The 22500-nt window shown below is 42.9% G+C and overlaps 2 protein-coding genes across 2 annotated transcripts in view; both read right to left on the bottom strand.

Moving 5' to 3' along the window:
• Window positions 1-6886: 6886 nt before the first annotated feature.
• The window catches only part of LOC310857217 (LHFPL tetraspan subfamily member 3 protein-like), a gene marked incomplete at both ends in the record, with an annotated part of 15869 nt that continues 255 nt past the window's right edge, over window positions 6887-22500 (bottom strand). The window contains 2 exons of the mRNA XM_083762827.1: window positions 6887-7140; window positions 21650-21887. Of these exons, the coding sequence (XP_083618953.1) occupies window positions 6887-7140; window positions 21650-21887 (492 nt within the window). The remainder of the gene's footprint in view (window positions 7141-21649; window positions 21888-22500) is intronic.
• On the bottom strand, window positions 14177-16528 carry LOC310857993 (cullin-1-like; the record flags this gene model as incomplete). Its single annotated transcript, XM_083764037.1, has 1 exon — window positions 14177-16528. The coding sequence occupies one exon, from the start codon at window positions 16526-16528 to the stop codon at window positions 14177-14179; it is 2352 nt and encodes a 783-aa protein (XP_083620163.1).

Genomic DNA, 22500 nt, shown 5'->3' with positions numbered 1-22500 from the left:
AGCTTGTAGATCGGTCATTTATTTGGTCCACATCGCTGTAAGCATTATGGACGGGACAGTTAAACGGTTAACCTTTCAACCGAAATACAGTTAATATGAAAAACAAATAATACATTAACAGACTTAATTAATGGAGTGAATCATTGAATCTATAATAATCTAGAAGAAAACCTTACAGAGTGAGATATAGACCATAATGTATCTTACAATACATGTTTCAGGCCCTATTTTAACTGCCCACACAGGCCTGCAACTTCATTCATTGATATGATGTCCCACAGTCATTATATTAAACGTTTACCAAAACATCTCCAATAAATGCCCATCCCTTAATAAGCATGAATGATTCATGATTCTTCCTTTTTTTTGTCACAGTGAAGATTGTTATACGACAAGCTACAAAATATGAATTATCTTCTGAAAGTTGAAGCCCTGTGCAAAAAAGTTCAGCTAATATGATTAATACACATTACTGTATAGATCTGTGTCCACTCATGGAATACAAGGACTTGTACTTTTCTTTTGGTTTCATAATATAATTAATATTTGCGGTTCTTTAGAAAAACGGAACAAAAAACAATGAACAATGCGTAACATAAGAGTCTGGAAAGGGAGAAGGAGAAGGAACACATAATAGGCCCCTTTTCCACCGGTTGTTTCCCAATGGGAACCGGTTCAGTTCTTTGTGGTTCTTAGTCCATGAGCCCCAAAATTGGAATGTTAATTATGAATTGAGTGGGCAAGACCATACCTATATTAGATTGTTATCACCATGAAACGTCCCCAATTGAGTACTTACACGAAGACAATGATTTATTGTATTACAAATTAGAACCAAAAAGAACTGAACCGGTTCCCATTGGGAACCAATACCGGTGGGAAAGGGGGTCACAGCTGTGGCTCATATAATTAGCATTGTCAACCACAACGAGAATGTTAATAATTGGCATCTTTTACATCAGTGGTTCTCATCCTGTTCCGGTTCAAGGCCCACTCGGGGAAAAAAAAGCGTTCGCATCCCCACCTATCGGACCGCATAACGCTTGTTAAGAGGTCAGATGGGTGGACGGTGTGCATTTTCAGAGCGGTGTTTATTCTATGGTAGCCTGGCTAATAAGCCAGACCGAATCAGCCGTTGGCAATTAGTCTGGCTTATTAGCCAGGCTAGGGCTATAAAGGATCATTGATCGATCTCGTTCCACCTTGGATCGATGGAAACAACCTATAGTATGCTATCCCTTCAAGTTGTTATTGATTGGTATCAGTTTTAATGTTAATGTTATATGCCAAATCATTTGGGGGGGGGGGGGGGGGGCATCTTGCAATACCCCCGCTGCCCCCGGAACACAGGTTGAGAGCCGCTGATTTACATAACGAATGATAATTATCAGCACTTACATAACGAGAATGATAATTAGCATCTTTAACATAACGATAATGTTAATTTATCCTCTTAAAACATAACACGAATGTTAATTATCATCGTCTACATAATGTAACACCACAGATTTACAACAACCCAATATTATTATGAAAATGAACAATATATCAGGATCATCAGAAAAATATAGAATATCCTGGAAAACATTTTTCCATAATATATATTTTTTCTCAAGATTCATTTCACATAAATAAATATATACAAAATATGTTAAATCTGTTTTTGTTTGAAACTTGATGATTACATTATATATATATATATATATATATATATAGGCGTATATGATGTTTTCCGTGATATATGTTTTAGATGATCCCGTTTATGAAATATGAAAATGCATCATATATTATGAAAATTAACAATATTATATGAAAATTAACAATATTATATGAAAATTAACAATATTAAATTAAAATGTTTTTTTTTCTTTTCATTTTTTAATTTTTTTCTTATAATCCACAAATAAATGGTGACACAAAGCCCCAGGCATCGGGGACATCAGGTACAGCAGGATAGACACTCAGTAATTATAAGTACATATACTCGAATACCGTACATATAGGTAAAGGCTTTCGGTACTTTTACTTTACTTGAGTATTTCCATTTTTCCGCTAATTCATTCTTCTACTAAAGTTTGAGTTACATAGTCACTTTGGCTATTCGGAAATAGACGATCTACATGCTTAATAACGCAACATAACGTGATGTTGTGAACTTGTGACCCTTGTAGATCAGCGATTTTCGAATTATTTTCAAAGTACTTTTACTTTGGTACTTAAAAGTATATTTTGACACAAATACGTTTGCTCTTTTTTACTCAAGTACAATTTTGAATACAGGCATTCTACTTGAGTATTTCTACTTTAAAGTTAAAAAAGAAACAGTGCAGTACTTTTTTCCACCACTAGGTGTACAGTAGGTATATTAGGGGAGTTACCACATAAATAATAAACTGACTAACAAAGCAGAATACTTGTAATTACGAAGAGTGTTGATGCTGTGTGTGTGTGTGTGTGTGTGTGTGTGTGTGTGTGTGTGTGTGTGTGTGTGTGTGTGTGTGTGTGTGTGTGTGTGTGTGTGTGTGTGTGTGTGTGTGTGTGTGTGTGTGTGTGGCATTAACAGACCCCTGGGGGGACAATAACAGTCTCTGCCCCCCCACCCTCCCCTCTTACAGTAATTAGCTGATCTTCAAAGCTATCAATGTGCGGCAATGTGACGCGTTACCGGCTTGTAGATCAGTTGTTGTTTTTTTTGGCGCGGGACACGGTCGTACAAATCCTGCTTAGTGTCTCTCATTTTGGGAAGCGGCCATGTTTCCCTCCCCTACTATTATGTGGAGTGCCCCAAGGTGCAAGTTTAGGCCCAATCCCTTTCGTTTTTCTTTTTTTGTTGTTTTCATTTTTGGATTAGGGCTGAAGTGTTTGAAGTGAGCTGTATGAGTGACGTAAGGGGGTGGTTCTCAAGCGCTTTCCCATGAAGGACCCCTAAATTAATATCAATTTATATAAATTACATTATTATGTATTTTTATAAATGTAATAATAATAGCAGATCACAACAATGTCGCATGCGACACATTGTGAACTTGATGTACACGTAGGGGGTTCAAGTTAAAATGATTGTGACTCTATATTAACTAATTTAACTTTGAGAACCATAGTGACATATAGGGGGACAGTGTGTGCAGAGTAGGGGGCTTCAGTGACAGTCTGACAGGGGGCTTCCATCTCTCCTCCAACCTCCAAACGTCCTCCGTCCGTTCAGGTGATGAGCAGGAAGGTGGTGGAAATTCATAGTCCTATAAGACAACGGACATATGGGAATTCATAATCCTAAAACAACAGAAACATGGAAATTCATAGTCCTAAGACAACAGAAACATGGAAATTCATAGTCCTAAGACAGAAGACATAATGGATATACATGGGTGACAGAGCCACGCTGTTTATGTTCTACCTATTTAGGGGTCGTGTCCACCATTTTTGTCCGGATGTCATGTCCAGAGTGCTTCTAACTAAACACACTGAGCATTTATGCTCAGGATGTTTCTATGTCAGTCGTTCTCAAACATTTTCATGTCAAGGACTCCCCAAAATATATGTAATTTGGCCGCTGACCCCCATCTGAAAATATGTTGTTCAGGTAGGTACCCCCCCAGAAGCAAAGACGTTTGCTCTGAAAGAATATATTCAAAGATTTCCACCTCATCTACAAGCTCGCAGTGCGGCGCTCAGTGCCACGCTATGAGCTTGTACTGTAGATCTGCTATTTTTCAATATCTATAAAGTATAACATAATGCAATACATAACACCAAAATGGATTCCCGTCCAGAATGGTTTAAGCCGGCCCTGGGCTCCTCAGTGCCAGGTGATCAGGTAGGATACAACAGAAGTGACATCATAGAAATGTGTGGGGCATAATAACAATTCAATTGGGGAGAAGAAGGGGTCAAAATAAATGGCTATTCTGAGAAAGAAAGAAAATGCTAGGCAGAAAGATGCTTACAAATGGAGGGGGGGGGGGGGGGGTCACTTTCTGTGGACACGCTCTCGATCTCACACCGTCAATAATTTAATTGGTCCGTGGGGATGTAAATGCAATTTTCATGCCAATCACATCTTATAGTGCTAACGTTATGCATGCCAAATGTCCATAACGAGATGTACAAAATGCAGCAGGAAGTTCTGCATCAGTCTATTCACGTATTAATCTTAAAGGTATATTCAGTGATTTCACTCAAAAAACCTTAGGTTTCGTTTTTGGCTGTGGGACCCAGCCTTTCGTCCAATCAGGATAGAGAGTCAAAAACGAAACCTAAGGTTTTTTGAACCCCAGGGGTTAACTGGGGACAGGGAGGAACTCCTTATATGGCCAGCACACTCTATAGTAGGGAGGATTATCACAACAAAACAAAAAAATAAGTGATATTTGAATTAAGTGAAATCACTGAATATATGTGTATATGAATAATGTGTTCATACATTATATTACTATAAAAAGGCTGAATTTTCCAGTTCGGGTTAAAAACTATACAGCAGGTCACTGATTGTGGATTGACCCATTCTGGGCGGGAACCCCTTTTGGTGTTTTAAGAATTATGTTATGCTTAACATACAAGCTCATAGCGCGGCACAGAGTGCCGCTCTATGAGGTAGGTAGGTCTGGAAAATCTGAAAAATCGTGAACATGTGGCGCAAATCTTTGAATATATATTCTTTCAGAGCGAACGTTTTTAACTCAAATATTTGCTTCTGAGGGGTTCTCTCATTAACATGAAATATTGAGCACCACTGATATAGAAACATATAGGTATTTCAGAAAACTGTCAGGATTTAGAACACCTTTTTTTTTTAACTTCAGGCCTAAGAGTGTCTGCTAAATGCCTGAATTGTAAATTGTACTATAGTCATGCCATGTGTTTAATCTGCTGTAGTTTTTAACCTGAACTGAAAAAAAAAAAAAAAAATATATATATATATATTGCCTGTGTGTAGCCTATTCACACTGTTCATTTGTGTTTATATTTGAGTATCTGTGTATTGTGTGATACTCACCACTAGGGGACAGGCTTTAGGCATTTCCAGCCTCTGTTAGGAGGTAGAAGACAGAAAAGGTGTCAACTTAAGAGTTCATGAATGATTTTCAAGGTCATTCTGTTTATAAATGCTTGATTGACTGTAGTACTGTGATTGACTGTAGTAGTACAGTAGTACACATAACATACACTAGAGGTAGGACATTGTTTGTTTAATGAATGCAATGTTTGGAGGACCCTAATGTAAACAAGTCTTGGTGCTTTTAATCTTTTAATGGTTTTATCCTTGTATTGACCTGTGCCTTCCTTGGACTGTACCCATTCTGCAATATGTTAATACAATTTTCAATCAATCAATCAATGTTGAATGATAATTCGATAATACACAACTATATTGACAGTTGAATATTGATGTTTCTTCTCTTAAAAAAATATAATGATGGCTATACTGCTTGCTTATCGAGTCTGGCTCTTCAACTCCCCTCTCTCTCTCTCTCTCTCTCTCTCTCTCTCTCTCTCTCTCTCTCTCTCTCTCTTTCTCTCTCTCTCTCTCTCTCTATGACGAAAAATGTTCGTCGACTACCTTTTTTCACTGACAAAATTGTCAACAAATAAAAACTAGACTAAAATGTTGGGAAGGGACTAGTGGACAAGAGATCCAGTATGAGTCATTTTACATTCATGGTTGCATGCTGAAAATAGCCGATCTACAAGCTCACAACGCGTCGGACTGGGACACGTTGTGAGCTTGTAGATCTGCTATTTTGTGTAAAATCAGCCATTAGGACGGCATCAAGGCCTGCCAAATATACATTTTAGTCGACTAAATCAACTGTAGATGTAGTCGACTAAAATCTTATGATATTTAGTCGACTAAAACTACACTAACACTAAAGCTTTCCAGGTGACCAAAATGTGACTTAGACTAAATGAAAACTATTGAAGAGACTATGACTAAAACTAAAATAGAAATGTGCTGCCAAAAACAACACTGTCTCACACACACACACACACACACACACACACACACACACACACACACACACACACACACACACACACACACACGCACACACAGGGCAGGTTGATTGACCACGGTTGTCCGTTTCCATTAGGACCGACGCACTGTGGACACTATATAATCTCCTCTCCACACATTGTACAGAGGATTCATGAAAAAAAACATCAGCTGCTCCCTGCGGCTGTCTGAGTGCTCTGTTGTGATAGTCTCCACTGTCCAGTCCTGAGACGATATAGAATAATATGGTGGCTGCCTGGTGGGAAACCTTATGCATGTGCAAAAACAAACGTTGCTTTTCAAGAAAATGGTAAATGAAATTGTCAGGAGCTGTTTAAATAGAGGGTAGTGCATGCATAAAGTAAATGGCAGATCGAGTGGCAAAATTTTACGTTGTTTAAAGTCATTTAATGCAATCAAATAGGACTTTTCTGTTTGGATCTACGGGCCAGAAAGTAGTTTTTTGCCACTCAGTAGGCATTCCCGCATAACTTCCGGGTATGATGATTTACACAACTTTTTCTGGACACTCAAAAACATAAAAAGTTGAAATTTGGACACAATGTTTCTGCCCAACAGCGAGTCAGCGATGATATACTATAGTATAATTTATGTCGGGCAGAGACCTATATTGAACCAGAAAAGTATTAGCAAGAAAAACGTATAACCTGGTTTCAACCTAACAACAATATATAACAATAAATATAACATTCTTGAATGTTGAATCTGTAAATGATAATTACTCTGATCCTACTTAGCTCACTGCCATCTGTATATTATCTCTCTCCTCACGCCGTATGCCAATATGTAATGTACACTCTCTTGGAAAATAAATGTAAATAATGTATCTACATGATAACACTCTTAGACAGACAGACAAGACAGACACATTTAGAGGTTATATTGACCTTTGCTCTCGGCCAGCAGCTCCTCCGTCATCAGCCCGTCCTGCCGGTTCCCCAGGACGAAGGCGAGGAAGGAGAGGATGAGGGCGTCCAGGATGCCCATGATGGCCAGGATGTAGGCCCAGCGCACGGAGCACGCTCCCAGGCTGTACTTGTCCGTCGTCTCCCCGCACATCCGGCGCACCGTGTCACTGTCCCAGCCGTCCGGGTAGATCATGCAGCCCAACACCAGACATACCCCTGGGAAACAGAAGACATATTATGTTTAAAACCCATTCTGAACGGGAACCCCTTTTGGTGTTTTAAGCATTATGTTACGCTTTAGCTATTGAAAAATAGCAGATCATATAGCTCATAGCACTGCACCGAGTGCCGCGCTACGAGCTTGTAGGTCTGCTATTAATTTTTTTTATCGGGAAAATGTTGTATTGTATTGTAATTATGTATTCTTTCAGAGCGAACGTTTGACTCAAATCTTTGGTTCTGGTGAGTCCCTGGAACAACGTATTTTCAGATGGGGCTCGGTGGCCAAATACATGAAAATGTTTGAGATCACTGATATAGAAACAGGTTTTTCAGAAAACTGTCAGGATTTATCTAAATCTAAAGGGTTAAATTAGGGATGTCCCAATACACTTTTTTTTGGTTTCCAATCCGATCCGATACCACAATTTTCGTGTTAGCCGATACCGATACTGAATACCGATACCAGTGTTGTGATCTCGTGTTGTGTTTATAGCTATCTATAGCTATATATCGTGTTGTGTTTATAGCAGACTCCTCAATGTGCACTTGCAGTTTGGGCAACTCTAAAGCAATCTCCACATGTCCCAACATTTTATTTACCTGCCATAGTGTCGACCCCTTAACCCGGTGTCGTATCTGTGGTTAGACTGGCATATTCACCGATACCGATATGAAGTGAGGAGCGCTCTTGTCGTCGTACATCATCCAATAAGAAATGAATATATCTTCTTCATAAATTAATATTTGTTTTGCCACAAATCATATTACAGGCACATATATTTCTCCTTTCATTGTCAATGGCAAATGTGAGATGTGACTTGACAGGACGAAAAGCTGTATAATGTAATAATAATGACAACATATTATATATCAATGTTTAATTAATTAGATTTCGGGGCAAGACACTTATCCTTTCACCATGATGATGTAAGATGTAAGATTCCCCTAAAAAAATCTCATCTTTTCACCTAACTGAATTTATGTGATTGGTTCGCCGATTTCCTCGTCTACGTACATTTTCCCTTAAGTTCATTGTCAATGGCATTTAATGTTAAAAATGTAAAATTTACGTCATATTTGAGGGACATATGACCTAATTTCTCCTTTCATTCTCAATGGCAAATATGAGACCTGTGAGGACAAAAGCTGTATATATACAAAAATATACTGTAGCTGAATATAGGAGAGCCTAGCACCCCTCAATAATACAAAAATCACACCCGTGTGAAATGAGGGGCGTCTTATCATCTCATACTGGCATGCATCATCTCATACTGGCCAATCAGAATGCCTGTTCTTAATGCCACAAATTCACGTCATATTTGGCGGACATTTGACCTAATTTGTCCTTTCATTGTCAATGGCAATTATTGAGACGTGTGGGGACAAAAGCTGTATATAGGAGGGCCTAGAGTGCTACACACACAAACACTACTTGTGTGTGTGTGTGTGTGTGTGTGTGTGTGTGTGTGTGTACTTGAGTAAATGTACTTAGTACTTAGTTACACCATGAAATTAAACTAAAAATAAGTGGGATTATCATTTCAGCCACAGCGCTCTCTTTTACACCCCGAGGATAGAATCTGTCTGTGTGAAGTGTGCGTGCGTGCGTTCGTGCGTGCGTGCATACGCACGAATAGCAGGCCGCTCTGCAGTGCAAAATGAGCTGACTACACCATTACCCAGAGTGCATTGCACATTAATAATACAACACACTCCTTGCTTCGTTATATGGCCCCAAACTTTAGCTGACAACTTTTTCCTCCTCCCACTCCTGTTGGAGTGTGTGTGTGTGTGTGTGTGTGTGTGTGTGTGTGTGTGTGTGTGTATGTGTGTGTGTGTGTGTGTGTGTGTGTGTGTGTGTGTGTGTGTGTGTGTGTGTGTGTGTGTGTGTGTGTGCGTGTGTGCGTGTGTGCGTGCGTGCGTGCGCGTGCGTGTGCACGTTAGCAGGGGCTGTTCACACACACACAAAATGGCTGGGCACTTACATCCGCCTTCTAATGAGAGCGCAAAATCTGTGTTGGAAGAGCCACCCATCGACTAATCTAATATACGGCAACCTTCCCCGTGTTTCTTCACTAGTCCGATCCAGAAGAACACAGTTTGCCGGCCACTGCTACAGAGCTGACAATGAGGTTATATCTTCCCTTCCTCTCTGGAGTCCTGCCTCAAAGCAGACCAGAGGTAGAAAACTGTCGTTCCCTGATGTCATCGCTATAGGGACACACCATGCATCAGTAAGTAGGAACTGGGGATGACAATGAAGGACCGTGAAGTCTTGAGTGGCATTGTGAAATCCATGATCTTGACCGCGGTCATATCCCATGCTCAGCCAATCAGCTGAGCTCATTCCGTGGTCATACGGACAGACACACATACTGTATAGGAGTGAGCTCAACAACACTGAGAAACACTCCATATGTTTGGACCTCAAAATTATAATAATAGTCTACCACACACACATGCACGCACGCACACACGCATGCATGCACGCACACACTGCTAGAGTAACACTGCGGTCTTCAGTAGCACTGAAACACATCAGAATACAGAGTGGTACACTGCATCCTCTCTCTTTCTCACACACACACACACACACACACACACACACACACACACACACACACACACACCAGTACCAACAGTACTCCCTTTCGTTTGGACTGTCTTTACAAGAATGCACATGGTATAGGCTGCATATCTTGAGGAGACCGGCTTCTTTCGAGATCAGTGGTTTCCCCATAGCGTCCATATTGAAAAGGATATTTGACTTTTGATCATTCTTTATTTTTATTTTTATATATGTTTTAAATAATGAAACATGTATATACTCATCACAACCCACTGAAGCCAGAAAGAATTGTTTCGTGACTCAAAATGGGCCATTGTTTGGGGAAACAGTGATATGTGGTTAAAATGAGATTCCACTATTAAATAAACCCATAAATGAAACTCTAGCGGGCTGATTGTAGAGAGGATCTGACCTGACCATGGAGCTATGGGACCGTCCCAGATCCCTGTGCACATACTGTACAGTACAGTACAAGGTGCAGGCCTGGCTCCACTTACTGTAGCTCACCCGAGATTGATGTCATAGAATGTACGCTGTGTTTTACTATACTGCTCCTTTTATATAGCCCCTCCTATATACAGCTTTACGTCACATTTGCCATTGACAATGAAAGGTGAATGTGTCATTTGTCCGAGCAAATGGGCTTTTTATTGTCAACACAAACATTAAATGCCATTGACAATGAAAGGATATAGTTTGAAGGTTTCATTTCAGGATGTAGTTTTTAACCTGAACTGGAAAACAAACTACAAAATCAGCCTGGGGTTCCATGCCCCTTTAACTCAGTGGTCCTCAACCCTTCCATGCCGCGACCCCCCACTTCAAATCCTATTTGAAGTGGGGAGCCCCCACCCTGACAAGCACTTGGAATGGAGAGAGAGAGAGAGAGAGAGAGAGAGAGAGAGAGAGAGTTGGTGTTGAAGTGTCCTTGAGCAAGACACTGAACCCCTAATTTCTCCTGATGTGCTGGTTGGTGCCTTGCATGGTTTCCGCCTCCATCAGTATGAATGTGTGTGTGAGTGGGTGAATGTAATGCACAATCTATGTAAAGCGCCTTGGATTTAAGGCGCTATATAAATGCACCATAGAGAGAGAGAGAGAGAGAGAGAGAGAGAGATATCCAAACTAGAATTATAACAGATTCCCAGGTCTCCATGTTTTGTAGCGTGGATTTGATTGATCGATTGAAGTATTCATTAACAGATTGGATAATTACAGTACTCATTATTAGTAGCATTTCAAGCACAACTCAATACAAAACGGTTAACTGTGGACGACACCATAAAGCATTACGCTTGTTTACAATAGGGTCCACCATGTTAAATTCATCATAAGGTAACAACAAGAGGTAACAACAAGAGAACAACGCAGAGAGCAGTGAAAATGCCATTTTTAGCAAGTACATTTTGTTAGTAGTCTTAATCTCGGTTTTGGTAGCAAACTGTAAAGTGTAACCATATCTAATCTCTCTCCCGTTTCACTGAGGGACACCAGACCTGGATTCTGTTCATAGCTTTTTTTTTCTGGAGGACACCTGTCGTTGATCCAGGCAACAACGCCTGCGTTCCTCGCTTCACGTTTGCAAGGCCCTTTAATCACAAACTAGTGACAATGTTCAAAGACATTGCGCTCAGCAAAGTCCTCACGCACCAGTTCAATAAACACATGCAACTCGGAGCCGTTGGAGCTCTCTCTCTCTCTCTCTCTCTCTCTCTCTCTCTCTCTCTGTCTCTCTGACGAGCCGTCTCTTCTCCAAAATCTATTTCTGCTCCAGTTGCTGGTAGTGTTGGAAGAAGTACTCAGATTTAAGTAAAAGCAATAGCCCAATATAACCATTAAGACGCCTGAGGGCAGGAAGAAGTACTCAGATTTAAGTAAAAGCAATATCCCAATATAACCATTAAGACGCCTGAGGGCAGGAAGCGACCTCGCCCCTAAAGGGCCATAAAGGGCACCCTCGCTTCTCGCCCTCGACCTCTCGACCTCGCCCTTCGCATCCACCTCGTTGACGGCAGACTGCTGGGCGAGCGCTGGCGCTTTGGCATGGCGGGGGGGGGGGGGGGGGTCAGATCAACATGGAATTAGCCTTAGCTAAACGTGTTAGGTGTCTGGTCTAGAGGGGCGGCTCGCGGCTGAGATTTGCGCACGCCCTGATTGGATCTCCTCACCGATCTGTCCGTCAGCCGACGGAAATTAAAGCCTGGGTACCGAGGCTAACATGGAATGAATTCTCTACTGGCCATATAAGGAGCGTGTCTTGAGTGTACAGGGTGTGATGAGGTCAGATCAACATGGAATGTCAGAACAGGTCAGCTCCATTCTGTCTATGGAGATCTAAGGGTGGTAGCGGGGAACATTCTCTTTAGTGTACAGGGTTTGATGAGGGCCCAGGTAGGGCCGGGCCTTAATTTTCGGGCCTTTTGAGAACTCTAGTTTTCACCGGCTGCTGGGTGCGGCTGCACTAATAACTTTGGGGCAGGCCCGTCTAGAGTTTCAAATTTGAATGGACAGGTATCAGTCAAAAGGGAGACATCGAAGAGATGCAGGGGAAGGATCAACATATGGAATGTCAGAACACATATATCCATATATGGAGATCTAAGGGTTGGAGGTCAGATGTATTGCTGGCCAATATTGATGACATCAGGGATGTAAGTGCCGTTATTAAAATGCTTACTTTAAAATAATAACATAGCTAAAATACAACAATTCATGGTCATAAGTTTATAAAGAATAATTCATAATAATTTCATGATGCAATAATAAATATATGGTTCATAATTGATTTCATATTAGGTTAAAAATGTAAACATGATATGATAACTTTCTGAGGCAGAACCAAGTTCCCTGTCTGTCAGTAGCGACACTGGACCATGATTGATTGACTGATTGATGCATGATTGCATGGCATTGCACTCAGGTGCTAAGTCTCACTCATTCAGACTCTGGTCTGCACAAGGAAGCAGTGCACTTGCAGCAGTGTAGTGCGTTTGCACTGCTAAAGCTATAAGAACATTAAGTCAAGGAGAAATGGTCAAAGAGACATTCAAAGGACTCTAAGCAACGCAAGAATCAAGAACCTCTTTACACAACAAGCGGCCAACGAGGTATTATATTCAACAGTTATTCTTTGTTGTGTTGTATTGTAGTGTTTTGATTATTATATTCGACAGTTATTCTTTGTTGTGTTGTATTGTAGTGTTTTGATTATTATATTCGACAGTTATTCTTTGTTGTGTTGTATTGTAGTGTTTTGACGGACACGTTCACCTGCGCATTGCGCATTCCTACATGTTTTGTATTTTCATATTGTTTGATCAATATTATGTATTGTGATGCACTTCGCTGATTATGCGTTTATTATTTTTGTGTGAACATGGTTCTCACGGCACGGAACAGCTGGGATGAGAAGAATGCTCAATAAATGCCCGTTTATAAAGAACCGACCTGTGTCGTCAATGTTGTGAGAAGAGCTACAAGGGATCTCCATATAGGGGCTTAACAGCGACAGCAGGTCGCATTTACTATGTCATCTGGGTCTCCACATCTCCATCCCTGATGACGTCACACATGATGTCACGAGACCTGGGCACCATATATGGTGCCCGACCCACACACTGATGGTGCCTGACCAACACACGCCGACGGGAAATGCACGATTCCATATAGTTAATACTTTCTATGCCAGCTAGCATTAGCATTTATGACGGTAATCTGTGCCGCCGTCCGCGTTCACTTCTGTCCAGGACAGTATTCTCTCTCCATCCACCCCACACACACACTCTGCTATCATCAGTGCAATGCAGGCACACACTGCTCACCTGTCGTCAGAAATGTTTACATGTCGGGAGGAACGCGGTACAAAGTCAGACATTAGATCCACACTTTGGAAATCCTTTACTATCTTTACTATCCCATAGCTGGAAGTGGCGGGCATTGCCATAGCAACCAGATCAATGCCAAAAGCTAAAATACTAGCAAATTACTTGCAAAATACCTGTATACAGTATAAAATAGGGATGCACCGAAAGGGAAATTCTTGTCCGAAACCGAATACTGAAAACAGTTGGCCAAAAAACGAATACCGAATATCCGAATATGATTAATATTATATATATATTTTCCTACCATTGCTGTCATGGCCGTACCTTAAAGCTATATTTATGGCAAAATAAATGATTATGGCAAAACTTAACTTAAATAATAATCACCATTATGGGTCCATAAAACATTTATTCAGCTCTTTTGAATGCATTAATTACATACATACACTATATTCGGTGATATATTTTCTGCCTATTCGGGCCGAAGCCGAATAGGCATTTTTAGTCATTTTCTGCCAAATATTCGGTTCATCACTATTCACTAGTATGAAACAATGTTACTCGAGTAGAAATATAATAGTATTGGCATTAAAAATAAATGTTTGGGGCCACGTGGTGGTGGTATGCAGGCGTTTTAGGCCAGGTAGTGGTAGGTGTCCTTCTCTCCCTCCACTCTCTCCAGGTATTCTCTCTCCATCAGGAGGTCGATGCACTTCCCGACGACGTGGACCTGAGGCGTGAAGCGGGAGGACAGCTGCCGCAGCACCTCGGCCACGAGCTGCTGATGCGTCATCCTCCTCTGCGTCTTCATGATCCTCACGATGGCCGCCTGGACGTGCTGCCGGCGCTCCTCCTCGGTGTTCTGCTGCACCGCCTCCTGCTGCTCCTGGTGCTGCTCCAGCTTCAGCAGGGCGCCGAGGTTCACCCGAAGGTGCTTGTTCTTGTATCCCCGGTTCAGTCTGAGGAGCGTGTCCGGTTTGAAGTCCACCTCCTCCTCCTCCTTCGCGTTCGCCTTGCCGCCGCCGTCGTCCAGGACCAGCAGCTTGGCTTTCAACAAGGTCCGCAACACCTGCGCGAGAACGTCTTTTCGGATGAGCGTGTTGTCGGAGAGCTGCCGGACGCTGCACGCCAACTCGGCGTTGTACTGCAGCAGAACGGTCATCTGGGACGTGGACGCCCTCAGGGTGTATCTGCTCTCGAAGCAGTTGGTCACCAGCTCTCCCGAAGACATCCGGTGCAGCCACGTGAGTTTGCGATTGGCGTGTCTGCTGGCGTAGAAGGCGGCGAACCACTGGAAGCTCCGCTCCAACTCCGAGGGCAGCGAAGGGAAGCCGTCGTCCGAGTTTGAACGCTGCTTGAAGGGCCAGGAGGCAGAGGTCAACACCTGGATGCTGAAGTCCAGCTCCAGAGACTCCGAGTCACAAGTGTGTCTCTTGAACTGTTCCGTGAGGACTTTGCTGAGCGCAATGTCTTTGAACATTGTCTCTAGTTTGTGATTGAACCTGCAGTTTAGTTTCTTGATCACGCTAAGCTCAACATCGTCACTGGCGCTGTTCTGGTTGACCAGACGTTTGGCTAGAATCCAATAATAGAAATCCTCAAACACGTCCTTGTCCTCAATGTACTTAAAAAGCTCTGTCACATTATCCAGTTGCTTGCGTGTGTCCCTCAGTCCTTCCCCCTCCGAGATCCTGGAGCTCTTTGTGAGCAGCGAGTGACAATATTTGGCCAGTAGTTCGGGAGACTTGCTGGAGGACCGTGCCATCTCGGTGACCGAGTTGCCGTTAAGGAAACGACAAAAAGCCTTGTCGAAGGCAGCCACGAAGCCGGCGTCGCTGTTGAAAGCGGACGTTACCAGGGCGTTGTACTTCTTGTGAACGTCCAGCATGGCCTGGACATACAGCTGAGGGTCACCGAGAGCAGCTTCTGCGCACGTCTCGATGGCGACCAGGCCTTGGCTGTGGATGTGAGTCTCCAGAAGCTTCTTCAGCTCCTCCAGACCATGTGGGACGCGAGACACCAGCTTGTACATCCTTCCTAGGTCGTCCAGGATCAGGTCGTCATCATTGTCTTTATCCTTGTCGGAATCGGGACATTTCTGGAACTTAGCGAGAAGGTTCAGGAACTCTTCGTGGAAGATCGTCAGGTGTTTCTCTATGAGTACCTGTTCACATGTCCTGGTCAGTTCATGCAGGATGGAGTCATGGAGGTACGCCTGGACACGATGCTGTTCCTCCAACAGACGAGCCTCGGCCTTCTTCATGTACTCTGTGAAATAGTTCTCTGTACTCTGTTGTAGGAACTGTTCGCTCTCTTGCGTGTAGAAGTGATTTGTGTTGCTCAGGAGCTGACACTCAAAATACTTGGTGAAGGTGTCTTTTTCACTCAGACCCAGCTTGATGTAAGACTGAACCACGCCACTGACGAGCGCGGTGTCGACGCTTTCTCCGTTTCTCTCTCTGTCGATCAGCTTCAGCGCCGCATTCGTGACCCGTTTGTTGAGGGCTCTGAAGAGACACGTCCTCCACTTGACCATCGCCAGCCGGTAGATCTCATAGATGCCTTTGTTGTCTTCCTCGTGAATCTGCCGTCGGGCCCAGTGGCGGTTGAGGTAGGCACAGATGCCGTCGAGAACTCTACTGGATCTACAATAGTTCTCCCACGTCTCCGTGTAGAACGTCAGCAGACGCCGCTCGTCCTCCAGGACCTTTCCATTCTGAACCAGGAGGGTCACGTGGTTCTGGAGGAACGCGTCGAGTCTCTTGTAGAGCTCTAGACCTTCGTACGTGACGCGCGTGTCCTGCACGCCACGTGCGCAACAGTACGTCTGCACCAGTCCACAGAGTTCCATGCGGCGTGACATTTTAAGGTTGTAGACCTCTTGGAGCCCGGCTTGGAGCTCCACCCAGATCTGGTCCAGCGTTTTATTCTGGAATGGTGCCCAAAAATGATCAAAAACGATCACATTATCACTGTCCGCTTCCATAATCGTACCTATGTCTATTGTCTTTTAGCGTATCTCTCTGTCTGACTTTTGTACTGAATTCCCCCCTGTCTAGTGGCAGAATAAAGGCTATTCTAGTATGAATCTATTCATACTCCTCGTCAAAGGCCATGGGCTTGACCGGAGCTTGGGTTCTGATATCAGACACAACAGAAATGCTTAGCGATGCCAATTTGTTCAGGCACCTTTCAGTTCGTCCAAATATCCAGATTCTCTTCATTGTATACAAGAAGTGCCAGCACTTGTCAGAGCACCTGGAGTCTGTGACTGACATTTCCTTGTCAGCCGTGCTCAAATATGGAGACCCGGCTAGTTTACCCTTTATTATCACATCAATAGTAAATTCTGAATAAACGTGTAATCGCGCTGGGATAATTAACATCTTCATCAATATATGTGCATAATCATTATATTTTAAAACAAACTAAAAATTCTCAAATGTGTAAGACGATCTGTGGAAAACATGCCATACCGTCATTCTTAGCTGCTGATCCTTGAATCCTGATATTGTAAAAAAGAAAAAAGGGAAAAAAAACTGGGTCACTGTGAAACATGAGAATGACTGTACTGTAGCTCTAGAAATCATCGTCATAACTGAAAACCAGACATCTGCTCCAAACAGGATTTTATTTCATGCAATCAAAACAAATCAAAACAAACATCAGACGTGTGGTGTGGCCCAACAAACCATCTAAAGTATTAGTTACTGTGTGAACTCTAGGGGTCAGGGTCAAGGTCAAGGTCATAGATACACTAAATATACTTATACTGACATAATCACATGGATTAGCAGTCTGGATGGACGGGCGGAGGGACGGACAGACAGACAGACAGAGACAGACAGACAGACAGACAGACAGACAGACAGACAGACAGACAGACAGACAGACAGACAGACAGACAGACAGACCAAAAACAATACTCAAGTAAAGTGTATGCTAAAGATTAACTGAAATACAGCACTCAAGTAGAAGTACATTGGTTACTAGTTCATGGTGGTGCAGAATGCTTACATAACAGACCCAGATGTGATGATCCTGAACCATGTACTGTACTGTACTGTACTGTACTGTACTGTACTGTACTGTACTGTACTGTACTGTACTGTACTGTACTGTACTGTACTGTAATGACCATATCCCTACTGCATGACTGTGTTCTATATGCCTACAGTCTACAATCAAATACTGTACAGCGGTTCAATGTCTTGCTCAAGCGAGCCGGTGATCAAACCGAGAACCTTCTGATAGCTGGCCGCTCCTGACCTTGTGAGCCCCCACCCCCTTTGAACAGCACCCTGCAGCGCGCGCACACACACACACACACACACACACACACACACACACACACGCCTAGGCTGATTATGTAAACGCTAGCATTAGCAGCATTCTAATTATAATATTATTCTACGGATGGACGGATAGACAGATAGTGCACCCACTGTACTGTACTCAGAAATTCAGAATTAGGTGTGAACTGTGCTACTCTTCCTAACCACTTGCCCATCAGAGACACATACTTCCCATAGATTACAATGACCCAAGGAGAGTTTGGAAACATTTTACTATAAATGTGCCACGTGTGTTTGTGTGCATGTACGGTTGTAATGCACGTAACTCGAGAACCGTTTGACCCACCGACTTCACATTCGACACACGCGGTCCACACCCCCGCAGGGAGTGCAGTGCCCAGTATCGAGTCGGTCGGACCCACGGTTCTCCAGAACCACCACAAAAGGCTCTGGTCAGGCTCTGCCAGTGGTCCTAATGAGGCCAACTCCTTTCACCTGGGCCAGGCTCTGCCAGTGGGCCTAATGAGGCCAACTCCTTTCAACCAATCAGGGTCTGCCAGTGAGTGGGCACAATTGATTGCCAAGTACACTTTTCAGTTTGCAGTCTTCACACACACACATGCACACACACACACACACACACACACACACACACACACACACACACACACACACACACACACACACACACTCACACTCACACTCACACTCACACTCACAGACACACACACACACACATGTACACACACACACACAGGTCTAGTGACTAAGAAAACACATCTGCTGCCTGGGTGAAGTACAACAATGAGCAAAACAGAGCAGCTGTCGTGACTATACAAATCATCGTATGAGACTACAAATCATGTATGCAAATCATTCGGTGTCCGCACCATGGTACATACTAGAAATACTGTACATACAAACAGAGAAACTACCTGTATAGGCTTTGAAAGATTTATTGCTATTTGTGAATTTTTCCCAAAGGTTTACAAAGTGAATGCTAACATTGCTGTTACTTGTTTCAAACTGTTTCTGACTTCAAATGCACAATTCTTATGGTCCTGTTCTGTAACATTGTTTTCTTTTACATTGCAGTGTAGCACAGCTCTATTTATATGTATTTTATTCCCATTAAATTGTACATACCTGTAAACTAATTTTGATTATGGCAAACTTATGTTTTCTGATGCCAATAAAGCCCCTTTGAATTGAGACAGACAGACAGACAGACAGACAGACAGACAGACAGACAGACACAGAGAGGTTGTAGGAATATTGTAGTGAATACTGAACATGTCTGTGTCCTTGGATCGGGGGTCAAAACCAGAAACCTGGTTGACAACAACAGCCCCCCCCCCCCCTCTCTCTCTCTCTGATTGCTTCTGTTGCTGCAGCCGTATGCAGCTGTGCTCTCATTAGTGTGGTTGCCCGAATGGGCAACCAGACTCTTGTAACTGTGATACTTTATTCTTTCACTGGAGTAGTCTTTATTTTGACGCTTTATACCTCCCACACTGTATGCTGTACGCACTTGAGCCATATGTCAAATTGACCGGAAAAATCGGGAATCGTGTGCTTGTATTTTGTTAAGAGAAATGTTGTATAGTTTAATTGATATGAATTTATTAGTGAATTAAATTTCCCCATTGACATGAATGGGAAAAGGCAAAAATTCACATAAAAGTATTTGTTCCTCGGAGACTGTAATCACTATAGTTACAAAACTTTTAGGGATAATTCAACATTATCCCTAAAATTATTTAACCCTAAAATTGTATCGGTCGGCCTCATGGTGGCGCTATAACAGCCCACTTTACCTTTTGGCTTATAACTCTTGAACCGTAGGTCGTAAAATCAAAATTATTTTTTCCCTGGATTCCTTGGGTCATGACGCATCTCCCCATATAGGCCACGCCATGATAGATTTTCCGCCATTTTGAATCTTTTCCTCCTACAGATTTTGTCCAAATCTCACAGAAATCGGCACACGTGATCTCTGGACCAATCCAATTAAAACTGAGCCGCAGAATTTTGAAAGTGCGTATCGTTCGGCCGTAATCGTCTTCCGAAGTTAGTAGGAGGGGCCTATATCACAAAAAATGCCATAAATCACGAACGGAATGTCCAATCCATCCCAAATTTCAATCACATGTCCGGGGTGGTTCAATCAACCAAGTTCTAAAAGCAATTCCATTTTCATCCATAGGGGGCGCCGCAAATGCGAGAAATGTAACCGTTTGTCGCAAAAACATGAATTTCGGGGGTTAAATCCCCTCCGAATGACTTACGCATGATCTAAGGTGTGACTTGAAATTGTAATTGGCTGGCAATACTAGTGGGAGGGGCATATGTAAGCCACTGCGGCAACCACACTCTGCAATTTTTTTAAATTGCGAATTTTCTAGTTAGACACTGTATTCAACCCGATATAACAATTTTTGGGGTTCTTGTTGATATGTTTTTCAGAGAACTGAGATGAAGATTTAGAAGCTGTACGTGTTTAGAATCGGCCTCAATCAGTCCTAAATGGATTAACCACCCTAGCTTCCGTGTTGTTGCAACAATGTCACAATGTGACACGCTGTAAGCTTGTAGATCGGCTATTTTCTGCAAAGGATTTCCCCACAATAACAAATACAATAATAAATACCAAATTAGCCTATAGAGCCCTGAGGGACAATTTTTTGAGTGGTGCCTCCGCTCCATTATGCATGCTATGTGTGTCCCTAGACTCCCTACGTGATTCCCTACGTGTGTCCCTATGCTGTATGTGTCCGAGCACAAAAAGCTGCTCATTTCTCGACAGTTTCGGACGCGAGAAGGCTCGCCGGAACCGGGCCGGCCCCCTGCGTGTCTGGATGTTCCGGGGACCCCCACACAGTAACTCTGTCATTTCTCAAAGATGTTTTTCCCAAAATAATCAAAGTACAGTACAGAGCACAGTACAATACAATACAGTAACTATAACAATACATGTATAGTTGCATCTCTCACCAGTTCACACTGGTGTGACCTTTTTACCTTTTGTCCATACTCAATCCAAGAGAGACACTAAATGTCACCAAATGTCCAGACTCACTCCAGAGGGACACGGGTGCATGCTTTTGGTTAGACATACCATTGGTCCGATATCTCAAACCCTCACCCTAACCCTAACCTCCCACGGGGTAGCACACGGCATTCATGGTCTGGAGAGGGCACTTTTTACAGGAGGGAAAAGGGACAACATACTGTAGGCTCAAGCGGCAAGCCCACATTGATGTCTATGTGCTCCCGGTCGCGGCCCGTACAAAACTCTGATGCTGGCCTTCAAAGCAAACAAAAGGTATGGCACCCTCATATCTCGTACATCTGATCGGACCCTACAAACCCTCCCGCACTCTCAGTTCAGCCAACGCAGGGAAGCTGGAAGTACATTCACTAAGAACGCTGTGACAACGCTCCACACGTCCCAAACTCTTCTCCCTTCTGGCTCCAAAACTATGGAATGCACTTCCCATTGCAGTCAGAACTGCAGCCTCACTCCCACTCTGAAAACCCACCTCTACTATACAGACTCCATCTTAGCCTGTATAACTTGCCCTAGCCTTGACAACCTTAGTTTCATTATATAAATAATATGTTAGGTTCTTAGTTTACGTATGATTCTTGAAGACTATTTAAAAAATGTTATGTATTTCATGTATTACTATGTTTTGTTCTTGCTTACTGTAAGTTGCTCTGGATGAAGATTGTCTGCTGAATGCCTACATTGTAATTGTAATTGCAATGTGTGCATACATGTGCCTAAAGTCCTCAGGTGCTCTTCTCACCTGAGGCCGCCTGCATCCATCCGCAGATCTTGTAGACCGTGGAGGTGCTCAGGAAGAAGAAGAGGCTGAAGCAGGCGATGCAGGTGACCACCAGCATCATGGACATCCCCACCAGGAAGGACGCCGCCTTGAAGGCCGAAGACGGGATCTCGGCGAACTCGGTGAAGCTGCCCTGGCAGTCCAGCTCCTTGGACACCCCGTCCCCCGTGCAGAAGTGGAACAGGCCGAAGTAACCCACCTGCAGTGGTGGGAAGAAGTACTCTTGTTTTTGTTGTGTGTTTGTTTTTTTTTACTTAAAAGGTAGTTCAAGCAACATTTATTTGTTAAAAATAAGTGTTGAATAGCCCTATATTAATTAACTCAGAGAGTGTGTATAGCTCTATACACACTAATATAGGGCTATTCTCTAGAGCAGTGGTTCCCAAACTGTGGTGCGTGGGAATCACTGTTCTAGGGGGTGTGCGACATGAAATATCTAATGGTGGTGCTATGGTTTTATTTTAAATATATTAACATATTCTGCCAATATATGGCCTATGCTGCATATATTATGCCATATTCAGGTTCATGTGCATATATGTGGATAAAAAGGAAATATATGAGATGGCTTATGCAATTTATATTTCCATGTGGGGGTGGGGTGTGTCAGCTAGGTCGGGAAGTAACAGGGGGTGTGTCAGCTATAGGTCGGGAGGTAACAGGGGGTGTGTCAGCTATAGGTCGGGAGGTAACAGGAGTCTAACTTGTTTCTCTAGCGCTCTTCGGTAATCAGAGAACACATTTTCGATCAGTTCAGTTCAAATATGATTATTTTGGGGTCCCCAATTCAAATATTATCAACATGTTTGGGG

This window comes from Protomyctophum parallelum (assembly GCF_964188405.1).
Source record: "Protomyctophum parallelum genome assembly, chromosome: 4".
Taxonomy (NCBI): domain Eukaryota; kingdom Metazoa; phylum Chordata; class Actinopteri; order Myctophiformes; family Myctophidae; genus Protomyctophum; species Protomyctophum parallelum.
The sequence above is the reverse complement of the archived record's forward strand: the minus strand, read 5'-3'. Positions and strand labels throughout refer to the sequence as shown.